Source organism: Furipterus horrens, unplaced genomic scaffold, assembly GCF_987537825.1.
Source record: "Furipterus horrens unplaced genomic scaffold, mFurHor1.1.pri manual_scaffold_4, whole genome shotgun sequence".
Classification (NCBI taxonomy): domain Eukaryota; kingdom Metazoa; phylum Chordata; class Mammalia; order Chiroptera; family Furipteridae; genus Furipterus; species Furipterus horrens.
Genome location: NW_028327174.1, coordinates 47,594,015 through 47,608,161, shown reverse-complemented (window position 1 = coordinate 47,608,161; position 14,147 = coordinate 47,594,015). Strand labels below are relative to the sequence as shown.

The 14,147-nt window shown below is 31.5% G+C and overlaps 1 protein-coding gene across 1 annotated transcript in view; it reads left to right on the top strand.

The window, feature by feature from the left end:
- The window catches only part of SCAF11 (SR-related CTD associated factor 11), a 72,778-nt gene that overhangs the window by 28,864 nt on the left and 29,767 nt on the right, over positions 1–14,147 (top strand). The window contains exons 2-3 of the mRNA XM_090273042.1: positions 1,949–2,031; positions 4,582–4,739. Of these exons, the coding sequence (XP_090129168.1) occupies positions 1,971–2,031; positions 4,582–4,739 (219 nt within the window). The 5' untranslated portion in view covers positions 1,949–1,970. The remainder of the gene's footprint in view (positions 1–1,948; positions 2,032–4,581; positions 4,740–14,147) is intronic.

Genomic DNA, 14,147 nt, shown 5'->3' with positions numbered 1-14,147 from the left:
CTTGCTTCTTTCAGATTGCTAATCCACATATCACTTTATCAGGAAGGTTTTTTATAAACACTCTGTATGAAATAACAGTTTCTTCCCTTTCTCACTTACTAGCGATACTTAATTGTATGGCTTTTAAAAACAATTGTATTGTTTTATTTTTCTCCACAGCAGTTCTCAACATCTGACACACCAGATATTATTTTATTTTATCTTCCCCACTAGAATATAAAGGCAGGAATTTGTGTCTTAATCAGTTCTGTACTTAGGGCATTGACTAATAGTGTGTCTGTAGCACTCACTAAACCTTTGAATTAAAAAAAAAAATTCCACAATATATCATTGAACCTCTCTTTGAATACCTACACTGATAGATATTCTACCTCCCTTCAGAACATCCCATTTCATTTAAAGATAACTGCTAACCTTCTTAGTCTTTAGGTTCTTCAAGGCTAAACAGTCTTACTATCTTACCTTTCTGCATATATTATGGTTTCCAGGGCTGTCACCATTCTAGTCGTCTTCCCTGGACATTCATGAGTTTGTCCCTAAACAATAGCACTAGCACTAAAACAGGTGTTGCACATCCAGGCAGAGTGAGAAGTTTTCCTCTTCATTTTGACATTCTGCTTTTATTAAGATAGGCTGTGATTGAAATGACTCTTAAGTAACTAATCCTGATTCATTTCAAACTTTTAATCCACTAAAACCTTTAAATTAGTGTTATACAGTATGAAATTTCTTATTTTCTGCATTATAGTTGGTTTTTGAACCAAAGTCAGGCCTTTGCATTTCTTCTTGTTTGACTTAATAAAGAATTTTCTTGGGCAGTAGATTCCTTTAATGTAGAAATTAGCTTGTGTAAATTATTCAGGAAACTAATTTTTAAAAGTACTTAATATACATATGGGAGAACAATAACAGATGAAATTGGTGATTTCTTTTTTCTAGATATTCCAAAAAGTATTTGAATAGTTCATTGGAATCATGTCTTAAATCAATTCAAGAAAATTCTCAGTTGATTTAAAAAACTTCATACAATTGTTTTTCTTTATTAACAAATTAATTCCCTTTTCCACATTTCTAATTGGCCTCTTGTAATCACCATTTTTCTAATTCTGTAGGCCAGAATAATCTCTGAATCCTTCTCTTTATTTATATATTTAGTTATCAAATCTCAGGAAATCCTGAACTCTTTTAATATCTTGCTTTTGTGTCCACTTTACTGCCTGTTATCCTAGCTATGCAAATCTCTCATAGTATCTTCCCACTGTAATCCATCTGTAGCAGGCCATTCTTTTAAAAGAATCATTTACATCACTTTTATCATGTTATTCTTCTTCAGGGGAGTCTATAAAATCGAATTTAAACTTCTCAGTCAACCATTAGAGATACCTCTATAATCTAACCCTATTTGATTTATATTGCCCTGCTTATTGCTTTCCTTACCCTTCACTGTAGTCTTTCAGATGAACTTCTTGGCATACATGCTCATCCTTCCTCAGGATACGGACACACACACTCACACTCACTCACTCACTCACTCTTATACTTTCATTCACTCTTGCTCTTGTCAGATTGGCCTAGCTAAATGCTATTTTTTTCCTTTATACTATGTTGCTCCTTTATTTCCTTGAACTCAACATATATAACCTATCACTTTCAATGAAAAATCTAGTCCAAATTGATCTCCTTTTATTTAAGCTCCAATTATATTTATGTCTGACCACACAATTTATCATGTAGTCTTTGTTGCTTAATATTTTTTAAGACTTTTCATTTCAGTAAGACTGTGTGCTTGTTGGCAAGGAGTGTAAAACGGTACTGGATTATCCACAAAATTTACTGGCTTTTATTGTTTTCTTTAATGTGTAAAATAATTTTGTACAGTTTTGGGGTTTTTTTTATATTGGGTGAAGGCATACATTAAAATTCTCTATTATTATTATTCATCCTACAGGAAAACACCTTTTCAAGGAGAAATGAAGAAGAAAACTGTATATACCTTAAATGTGGGAGATCAGGAGTATGAAGATATGGAAGGTAACTTTTCATTTTTATAAAAGCTTGTATGTTGAAAGCAAACTTAATGTTTTCAACCTGTTCACTTGTATACATTTCAAAATATACAAGGATTTTTATTTTTACTATTTTTGTTCTTAAATTCTGAAATAAGATGCCCGAATAAGAAGTGCACACATTTTTTTCCCTCCTCCCATGTCTTTTTTTAAAAATAATTAACTAGTTTGTTTATTTATTTATTTTTATTTTTAGAGAGAGGGGAAAGGAGAAAGAGAACTATCACTGTGTGGTTGCCTCTTACTCGCGCCCCCAGCTGGGGACCTGACGTGCAACCTAGTCAAGTGCCCTGACTGGGAATCGAACCAGTGACACTTGGTTCGCAGGCCGACGCTCAATCCACTGAGCCACAGCAGCCGGACTCCATGTCTTATTTTTGATTGATCAAAAATAAGTTTTTGGTTTCTTCAGCTCTTTTCTTTTTCTTCTTAAATTTTTGCTCCCTGCTTAGGAATTACACGCTTTCTCTGTTTTGATTGTCTTTTGTTCGTAAAATAGCATTGATATTTTCCTCTCCATTTAAAAGTTAATGTTTTAATTTTCACTGTGAACAGCAGAAGAGCATTAAAACACTTAACTCCAATATTCCTACTATAGTTTTATAGGTTATAGTCATCCATCATTTCATTTGTTGTTTTTCTGAACACCACACATTAAATGATATTTGATACAGATAGAATACTTGAGGGGCTTGTTTTTCTCCATTCCTTTTCTTCTGAAAATAATCTTAAGTTCCTTTACTGGAAAGTCTATTGTTGATAAACTCAAAAGTTTTTGTATTTATTTTCTTCTCAAAACTGTTCAAAGATAGATACATAATTCTAGATTGATAGTTTTTTGGTTTTTTTCCCCCTCCTAGCACTTAGTTTAGCCATTTTTGTGTTTTCTTACTATCAAGAAATCTCTTCTCAGCTTTAATTGTCATTCTGTTTTAGATAACCTATCTTTTCCTTCTTTTGCTTTTAATATTGTTTTCATCTTTAATGTTGTTCAGCTTTGCTACATTGTTTCTAGACAGATTATTTTCATTTCTCCTGTTTATCATACCTTGTGTGTCCTTTATGTGTTGGATTGTTTTTTTGTTTGTTTTTGTAAATTTGTTTGTTTTATCATTTCCCAGTCTTTACTGCTTCAACCGTTGCCTCTCCTTTATTCTTTTCTTCTAAACTCCAGTTAGTGTATGAGACTTGGGTCTGACTTCATTTCCCAACCTCTTTCATGGGTGACATCTCCTTGTCTCTCTCTTTTACAGTCTAAGTAGTTTTCTCTCTCTTCAATTGTTTTTTTTCTTCTGAGTCTAGTCTGCTGTCCAGTCATTCTATGTAGTATTTGAAAATTTCAATATTTGAAGCCAGTGTGTATCTAAGTAAGTTTATAATAAATAAATACAATATGTAAATATAAAAATAAGTAAGTCTAAATATTCTTGTTTCTGCTGATTCTTACTCAAGGCAGTTTATTTTCTTAGGTTTGGTAATGTTTGATTATGAGCTCATATTAGATAAATTTAACCTGTGAAATCCTGGGAGACTAATTAAGGGTGTTTTCCTGCAGAGGATTTGTGTTTGTTTTTCCCTGAACCTATGCTGGAACCACGTTAGCACCATTTGAGGGTCTTGGCTTAATGTGGGAGTCTCTCAGAAAGTTTCCGCACCAAGGTTGTTCCTAAGGGTTAGTCTCCAGATCTGAACATGAGTATGGATGTTTGCTCCCAGGAAGATCCCAGATTTTCCATTTGCTTGGTGCATGCTGTTCACGTTTCAGCTGACCATTTCTTTATTTTTGTTTTATTTTATGTTGAATCTTGGAGTTGCCTTTATGTACTTTTTGAGTCAGCAATGAATAATTTTGTATGTTGGTTACATTGCTGATGGGTTTTTAAATTAGTGCAAATCCTAAGGGGTATAATTTGGTATGTCCAAATTAGACTGTATATATGTATTGATCTGATATAATTCATTTTTTAGGAATTTAATCCTATAAAAACTATTAAAAATGTGAAATAACACAGTTTTTCATTGCAGCATTGTTATAATATCCAAAGGTTGAAAACAAGTGAATGTTCATCAATAGGTTAAACAAAACCAGAAAAAAAGCAAACCGGTGTGTATACCGTTCTAGCATTTGTATGAAGGAGATTTGAAAGAACATGTTTTAGGATTTGCTTCTCTATGCATTAAAAAAAAATTTATGGAAGAACAGGGGAGAAACTTAACAGTTGTGAGATGCTGGGTGGAACTAGATGGATAGGGGTAGATATGAATGGGAGATTTGTCACTATAACCTTTTTTTACTTTTGTATTTTTGAGCATGTGACTTTTAAAAATACAAAAAATTCTTTTCACACCCCCATTAAAAAATGTGCTCAAGGAGTATGTTTGCTATAATGTGTATAGATCTAATTACTTCATAGTAGAAAGGCCCTTTATAGTTATCTAGTCCATGATACTGCCACAAACATAAATCATTTGGTCTGGAGAACTTGAAAGAACATATGGCTGCTTTTCTTTCTAGGTGAAGGAAATGAAGACAATACCGCTACCACTGGTCTGTTACACAGTGAAGCTGACAGATGTCCTATATGTCTTAATTGCCTGTTAGAGAAGGAAGTTGGTTTTCCAGAAAGCTGTAATCATGTCTTTTGTATGACCTGTATTCTTAAATGGGCAGAGGTGAGTCTTAATATTAAATATTAAATAAATATTAAATATTATTGTGTTTTAGTTTCTTACCATGATTTCATTCCACGTAGCCTAAAGATTTGACACTCCCTTTTATAAATTATTTCACAGTTATATGTGTTCCACTTACTTTGGAAAAGTTTATCTGTATTATTCAAATTCTGCCAGTATATTCAGCTTTTGTTCTTTTATTAAAAAATTTAAATACATGCCTTAAAAATTTTTTTTTTAATCACTTTATAGGATAATAGATTAAGTACTTTTTCTGGTAGAAATACAGTTATTCATCTTCAGTGCTCTTGACCCTCTTGGGATAATGCCTATTTACTACTAATAATAATGCCTTATGTTTGCTTTGTGTTTTATACTTTTCAGAGAATTTTTACATAGATTATTTTATTTCTTCGTTATAGCAGCCTTGTGGGATAGCCAGAGCAGATGTAATAGTGTCCTTCCATTTTACAGATGAAGAAATTTGGCTTTTTGCATTCTATAACTTGGCCAAGGTTTCATAGCTTAAGAAGCAGAAATTAATTTAGAGCTGCATTTTCTAATTTAGTATGAACTAATAACTTCAGAGTCTGAGTTAGAGATATTACCAAATTTCTTCATAGATTGTAAATGATTAGAAAACAGGACACTTCATCCTTAATGTATTTATTGTGTTGACTCAGTTTGGGCCTACTTAAGTGGATCATGGTACTGGTACACTGAATATTTATTATAAGACCTGTTAGGATTATGAAATAAAATTCATTGTCATACTTAGTAATTTGTCAGTGTATAAATATTAGTAAAGGAGGCAAATCTCAAAAATATTTTCAATATTAATTATTCAAATTGTTTGATACCCCTAAACATACTAGAATTAATCACTTATTATGTAATTGGAGTTTTAGAGTTCTATGTTTTACTTATATTTTCATAAATAGTGTGGAAAGGAGAACATAACTGTATACTGACTATTGCTGAGGTTTGGGAGAAGGAAAAAAAAGATTTGTACCTAAACTGGTCTTTGGCAGAAAGGAGCTAAGGATAGGTGAAAATGAATTTTGGGAAAAAGTATTTTGAGTTTAATTTCATTATTTGATATAATTATAAATCTCTGTGTTTGCAGGAGCATTGACTAATGAAATAAGAGTGCTTGTTCACTGATACCCAACTAAAGATTTCATCTGTGATGAATTTAGTGCATCTGGGTTTGCTTTGTAATTAAATATTTTTAAAATAGAGATTTTTGCCTCCAGTAGAGAAGCAGTATTACCAGATGGGTAGAAAGCTCCAGTTTAGTGCTTTTCATAAGATTGTGTTCAGTGACTACATAATTGTGAGGTTCACCAACATAATCTGAGTATGCGTTTTTCTCTATGAAAATTAGAATTTATAAAATAGACATGGTTCTTCATCCTTCCTTATGCTCTACATGCATCCTTCATACAACCATTAGCTTTATTATGGTATCATGTTCCAGATTTCTCTAGGGTATGTATCTATAAGTGGAACTACTAGGTTGTACATTATGTACATATTTAACCCTACTAGACAGAGCTAAACTAACCTATGTTTTAACTTATTGAATATTTTTAATTTGAAAATACTTGATAACATATGTAATGTGGCAGTTGACACCTTGCATGTAGTATTTCTTGTGTGTTTCTCTTGCATATAAACATTTTATGACGCTACATTGCTTTTAAAAGAGTACTTAACTTCTATACTACTATAAATTGTGATGGGGGTTGGGTGTTGTGGTAAACAGAAATAATTAACCTCTTGAAAGTGGAGAATAAAGAATATTCTGAATTATTTATTGTCCCTAATGGGGATAGCAGCCATCAAATCAGTTAAATAAACCATTAAATAGAGCAGTAAGAAGAGCATAATCTACTAATAAATGGTTTATTACAAGTAATAAAAGAATACTGATGAACAAAATCACTTAGTTTTGTCACTAAATTTTTAGTTTGAATCTAAAATTAGATGTGTTTTGAAGTATATATATATATATATCCTTTGACAAATAGAATCAGATTTTAGATTCATTAGTTTTTTTCATGGCTATTATTTATTAATCTCTTTCTTCCCATTTTCCTCAACACCCTCCCCCCCTTGCTTTTGTCTGTTTGTTTTATCCTCACCCTAGGACATGCTCATTGATTTTAGAGAGAGGGGAAAAGAGGGTGGGAGGGAGGGAAGCATCAGTCTGCTGCCTCTCCTTTACGCCCTGACCTGGGATTGAATCCACAACCCAGGTAATGTGCCCTGACTGAAAATCACCTGTGACCTCTTGGTTTATGGGACAATGCTCCAACCAACTGAGCCACACTGGCCAGGGTTCAAACCTCTCCTGTTTTTAAAGAGAAGGCATGTAGTTTACTTTGGATTTCAGGATTAGGAAGTAAATGTCTATATTCAAAGTCTCCTAATTGTCCAGGCCCTGTACTAATATTCTTTCATTTAAATCAGTGTCTGTTTATTTGATATTCAAGGCAAGGATTCTGAATGCTTATTTGTTTCTAAATACCTCTAGGGATAGCCTAAAATTAGAATAATTTTAAAAAAGTGATCTATAGTTTAAATTTTTACTAATGTTCACTTCTAGTAGGAAGATAGAAATCGAAGTGAAATTTATAGCAGTTGGAAATATACATAGTAAGAAAACCGTACAAAATGTATTCAGGATCATCTTCCTAGTCAGAAATTAAGCTGAACTGTCTGAAAATTTATACTTAAGATTCACTGAAATATGATACAGAGTGAATATCAGGAACCAGAAAGGACTCATTTATTTATCTTCACTTTTAACATTTTAGGCATTGAAGAAATTCTGCTTTGTAAGGGACCAGTTAAGTTCAGGTATATAATAATCTAGTATATTTGTTTTGGACACATTCCTGAAATTTTTTGTGCACTTAAAGTCCAAAGTTAGTTTTGGTCTCTTCAAGCTCTAAAATTTTGGTTTCTGATTATTTACAACAAAAGCCAGGTAAGGAATTTAAAGTGATTAAATAATTGAACTTAGTTTTTAAATATTTCATAGAATCCACTTTACCTAGAGCAAAAAGATTCAGGATAATGGAACCAGTGGGGGCCTAAATGGCCCATAGCCTAATTGCCTACCTTTGAGGATACTAGAACAAATTCAGATTAAGCATTTCCACTACAACTATGTTTAATTTCAAGAAACTCATAATAAGTAAGCCTTTTGGTTTATAAAACTGTACAAATAGAATATTGAACTAAACAAAGACACAGTAATTGGCATTGAAGGAAAGTTGAAAATTTTGTTAAAGTATCAATATTAGAGCCAAGAATCTGAAACTAAACAAAAGAAAGCCTTTTGTTTATAGATGAAATATATAGAGAGAGCCAATACACTAAAGTTTATCAGCCACTCAGAAAGTTATTTATGTTACCCATACTGTGAGTTTTTAACTTGCACACAAGTTTAAGTTTGTCTGAATTTGCACATTTTAAAGTACAGTCATGTACTGCATGATGATATTTCGGTCAACTACAGACCACATGTACAGCAGTGGTCCCATGAGATTATTAATGGAGCAGAAAAATTCTATCGCCTTGAAGTCATAACCATCAGATGTTGTAGAACAGCGCATTACTCATGTACTTATGGTGATGCTGGTGTAAACAAACCTACTGCACTGCCAGTCACATAAAAGTATAGCAATATAATTATGTATAATACATAATGTTGATGATAAGATAAACCATTGTGGTACTAACAGTATGCTGTGTTAAACTGGCAGCAGCCTCACACATCTTGTGAATACCATGTCTCTTGAGTGCGTCATTTTGTCTTGTGCTTAATTTACTCTGTTTTGTACTGTGATGTGCTCTATATAAGCGTATAAGCCTACGAGCAATAGGCTATATATCATATAGTGTAGGTGTGTAAGAGGCTAGACCATCTAGATTTGTGTAAAGTGCATTGTATGGTGTTTGCACAACGATGAAGTCTCCTAATGGCACAATCACATAATGATACATTTTCCAGAACATGGCCCCATTGTTAAGCAGTGTGTGACTCAATAATTAGAAAGGTGAAGGCTAGAGAAGTCTGACACAAGGCTGTAGTAGTGACAGCTCATCATAATTACGATTCCCCATAGATAAGAAGATACATCGCGTTGCCAAGAAGTTGTTAAAAGTTTAAGAACTTGGAAACGTTTCATGCTTAAAGTGTTTGAGTTTTTATTTTATTTAAAGGGGCATGCAATAATATATATGATTATGAAGTTCTTGATAACACCAGAATTCTTTCATCTTTTAAGTAATATAAAATATTTTTCTTATCTTTTAAGTAATTTTGGAAATGTCATTACCTTTCTTACTATAAGTAAATTATCCTCCCTCAATTTATTTATCTCAGTCTTCTGTTTCATGTCAAATTCTAAGAGCTTCAGTTTGAGAAATTGAGGTTAATGAAATCAAAATTGGACAGTTGGCAAAGGTATGTTTTCTCTCATGAGACTATAAATGAAGAGAGTCTTAACTCTGGTGACGTACAGTTCTTGAAGAAGTCAAACAGCATTGTTCAATGCAGACAGGTGAGGAGTACAATTTTGAATTAATACATACCAAAAATCAAAATATGACTGACTTATATCTTCACTACTGATACATTTTATGTATAGATGTTCCTTTATACTCTGAAAATAAATCTACACATCATCATTCTGGTGATTAGATTATTTTTCAATTACATAATTCAACAAAGTTTTATGGTCTGGATTTTTTCAATCAGTTTTTCCTAAAATTAAAATTCTTTTTATTTCTGAACTAAACCATACCTGTCTGTTATATAGTTCTTTGTGAATAATAATAATTTAAACATATCTATGGCATGCTACTGTTCCTTATCTTTATAATTTATAAAGTATTGTCAAATACATTATTTCATTTAATTATTACAACCTGTACAATAGGTGATTCAGAGTTCTCTTCATCCCTAAAGTGATTTAAAGAGGTTGCTAGTTCCAATTTCTCCAGAATTTGAATTTGTGACTCAATTTTTCCAAATCCCCCATTGTTTTCACCTTGTAGATTAATCCTCTGGTAAAACCTTTGATAGAACAAAGGAAATTTTACATATGAACATTCATTACCTACAGCATATATGTAATAGACTTTCATTTAATAATCTGTTTTTACTAGTTGGATAAATTAATGTATATTTCTGTATAGCCTAATTTAAAATATGATAATTTGTAAAATGATTTATACAGGTAGTTTATAGAATTTTGTTTTTGTATTAGAAAAAGCAAGTCTTATCAAAAGAAATTAAGATTGAAAGTAATTCTACCCAACTTTTGAAACGTATCTTTGAGAACCTGAAAGATTTCCTTTACGTAGTTAGAAAAAATGCTTTCTTAGTGTTAATTTTGTCACTGATAGCCATTTGTCTTTTAGGAATACCTTCCTGAAATCTGTTATAAAGAATCACATTTTCACTAATATGGATTGACAAGAACTGTCTTGAAAGACTGGTTAAGTGTGGTAGGGAAATGTGTAGGCTGACTACAGGTTGAGCACTTTCTTTGAAGGTCCAGGCTCGATATCTTGGAACCATCAATTTGAAAGAGTGTGTCCTGTTGAATAACACCAACCTCTAATAGTGTGCATCTCTAAATCATCTTTGTTTGATTTCGAACTGCAGTTTCATATAATGTGCTGTATTTGTTAGTAGAGGAGATAGATGTTCTAGAGTCCCATGAACATACAAACCTTGCTTGTAAGCATAGGTACTAATAAGACTTAGTCTTTAAGCGCTTACCTTTAACAATTGCTTCTCTCTCTCTAGGAGGGGCTATCTGTAGGCAGCCTTTGTGATTGAGGATAGAGCAGCAGCAGGAAGCAAGAAATATTAGAAATCAAGAATCCTGAATTCCCAAATAAGGAAGGTTTCCTGTCCTTACATTTAAATATGGGTTTGTCTGAGCTGGGAATTTACAACGCTTCAGAATACTAGGGTATGTTTTATTGAAATCATTAGGAAGATTTTTGTTCTATCAAGATTGCCTCCTTAGCTGATATAATCTTAGTACAGAACATTCACAGTAAATTGGAAGCTCTTTTAAAATACACGTTACATTGTAAAGCAGTGATCAAATTCTATTATATTTTGCAGCTGTATCACAAAGTTGAATGGTGATATTGGACTGTTTTGGTTATGAAACTAACTTAGAAACTTTAAAAGTTATTGAAATGAAAGCCATGTTGATTTAAATAGGTGAATAATTAAGGATATTTTTGTTGTATATAAGGAATCAAATGATAAATGATCAAGGGGTATTTTTTTTGTATATAAGCAAAACAGAAAATTTAGGATAATTTTCTCCAAAACTAAAATTATTTTTAGTAGAAGAGGTAGTGTATATTAGTTTAAAATTTTCTACATTAGTTTTAAATGTGAATTTTTAAAACCATACAACTTAAAAACTGAATTAGTTTAGTGACACAAACTCTGAAAACTAAGATTAAGTTATCTTTGGATTTTTCAGATGGGTATCTACTGGATATACGGGTGAGATACCTTTGGAAATGCCATAAAATTAGGGTAGTGCAAACAGTTTTTCAAAAATCTATTTGTAAAGCTTTTTCATCACATTGTGTGTAGTTTTATGCTTTAGTATCTATTAATATGTTCTCTTTGGACTTTGACAGGTATTGAAGTAGTCTATACTTACAGTATACATTAACAAAGAAAATTAAAGATCTACTTAATTTTTGAAAATATGTTCCAATTTATTGAAGTGTGCTATGAACACTTAATTTAGAATAACTGAATTACTTTTTGGCTTCCCCTTTTAAATCCTTTGCTAAACTGTTCTAAGGTCAGAAATGGATATTGTCATTTCTCAGTAGTAATAGCAAAGATATTTTGTCTATGCCAGGTAGCTTGTATTCCAAGCTGTGCTTTTGTTAACTTGGAGAAGATAAATTGGTTTTAAGAAATTTTTCTTATGGCTGAGTCTGAACCAAAAAAAATCTATTAACTTATTTTCTAGTGTTAACTAGGTTATTTTTAGGAAATATAAGTATATGCCTGCAGATTGTGTTAATAGATAGCAGTGATTTTCCAACTACTGTTATTTGTTTCTGTTTTTTTTTTTTTTCATTTCTTATAATATCAGTGGAAACCTTCAAATGAAGCCTTAGACAGTCCATGGTAATTATGCTTAAGTAATAAAGAATAAAAAAATCTTACCCAAAACCCCATTATTTAAAACAGATCAGAATGGAATGGCTCAGGTTAAAACTGTCAGTTTGAACATTGTAAAGGAAAAAGTGCCATTTAGCTAATGTCAACAGAGGAGATTTAATAAAGAAGAAAATGAGATTGTGTAGTTTCAGAGTTTTTGAAGGATTTAATGTATCTGATATAGAATAAATTTTTTGAACAGAGAGTGGCTTTCTTTGGATCTTATAGTAAGTGTTACATATTGGAATAGATATAATAAAATAATAACTTTAATTTTTACATGTCATGAATTTTTGAAATTCCTACCAAAAGTCATTAAGAACTCATGTCTCTCACATGTGTATGTAACTCATTTTTCTGTTAATGGACCAGGCTTTTTTATTGTTAGTCCAGTGAAGCTAGTTGATGGATTTTATACAATATACTTAGTATATACCACACATTCTTCTAAGATGATTAATTCCTTTCTTTCCCATAAATACCATAGAAATGTTATTTTATTAACCCCATTTTCACTAATAAGTTAACTGAGACACAGAGAGGCTTATGTAACTTGCTCAAAGTTACACCCAAGGACAAGATACGAAAGTAGAATGTAAATTCAGGGCCTCTATACATCATCTTAATAGTTTTTTTAAAAACATTGAAAGAAGCACATTTTTATTTATTATTTATCTTTTTAGGAATGTTTATAAAAATTTATCTTAGAAATTAAAATATTTTGAAACTGGTAAAAATAAGTACTTGAGTTTTTACTTATTCTTTTGAATTATAAATGTATTAACATAACTTATAGATTAAGAATTATATACAGTAAATGCTAATGTGGTAAACACAATCACATAATCATGATGTTGAGTTCTTTGAACTAAAATTGCTATTTGCAGTGCATTATTAAAAAGATGTGGACAGCTTTGTCGCTAGTTGTAGTAATGCTTCTTAAGGTCAAGTTTTCTGTAGGGAAAGTAATAGCATCTTAAATCCTTAGTATTTAAAAGTAAGCTGAGCTGGATTCTACCAGTCTGAACTGATTTAATATATAGTAAGGTCACATTTCCTCATTCAGATGTGGTAAAGCATTTTATCAAGACCTACTTAATTAACTTTAACAGAGTTAAGTAACTTGATTTATATTTTGGCTACTCCAAAGTGAGTTGCAGGCTTTGTGAAAATGTATTACATAATCAAGGGGCCTCACATAGTCTGACCTACCTGTACTTGTACAAGCATATCTTGATATGTGCCAAAGTCCAGAATGGTAAAGATCACAACATTTTTTCACTAGGGAATATAAGATAATTTATCAAAATTCCTTTACTATCTGTGGTCTTTTAGACTGTTAAATTGTTAAAATCCTGTTTGACATTTTGAATTATTTTTGTTATTATTAAACCATAGATAATAATATCATAGGCCACAGGATCTACCCTTTATACTCTGGTAGACAACTCCATCTTAAAATTGTTCAGATAATAATAAACCTATTCTTATACAAATACTTAGTAGCATTATCAGATAAACTTTTTTTTTTTAATTGATTTTAGAGAGAAGGCGGGAGAGAGAGAGAGAAACATCAATTTGTTGTTCCCCTTATTTATGCATTCATTGGTTGATTCTTATATATGCCCTGATGGAGGATCAAACCCACAGCCTTGGTGTATTGGGACGACGCTCTAACCAACTGAGCTATATAGCAGGGCTCAGAAAAACTTAAATTATAGTTGGTGCATGTCAATTTTTAAGGTATAGGAAATATATTTACATGAAAATAAAGTTGATTTAGATTCACAGAATGATTAAAGGACAGTTTTTCTTGATCTATAAAGAATACTTGAAGTTCCATTGAAAAGGACCAGCAAAACTAATAAAAAAGCTAGGCAAAGGGCATGAATAGACAGTTTTGTTTTATTTTTTTTAATTTGAATAGCTTGTAAAAATATGATAATATTCTCAACCTAACTCATAAAAGAAAATTTAAAATTAAAACTATTATGGCATACTATGCTGTTAAGAATTGAGGCAGCTCTGAAGTGGTAATACAAACTAATCTAAGATATATAACTAAGAAAAAACAAAATTCGGTTCAACATATGAATTATACTGTATTTTGTATTAAAAAAATATATATATTCATTGGTTATTTCCAAAAGGATATATAAGAAATTACTTCTGGAGAG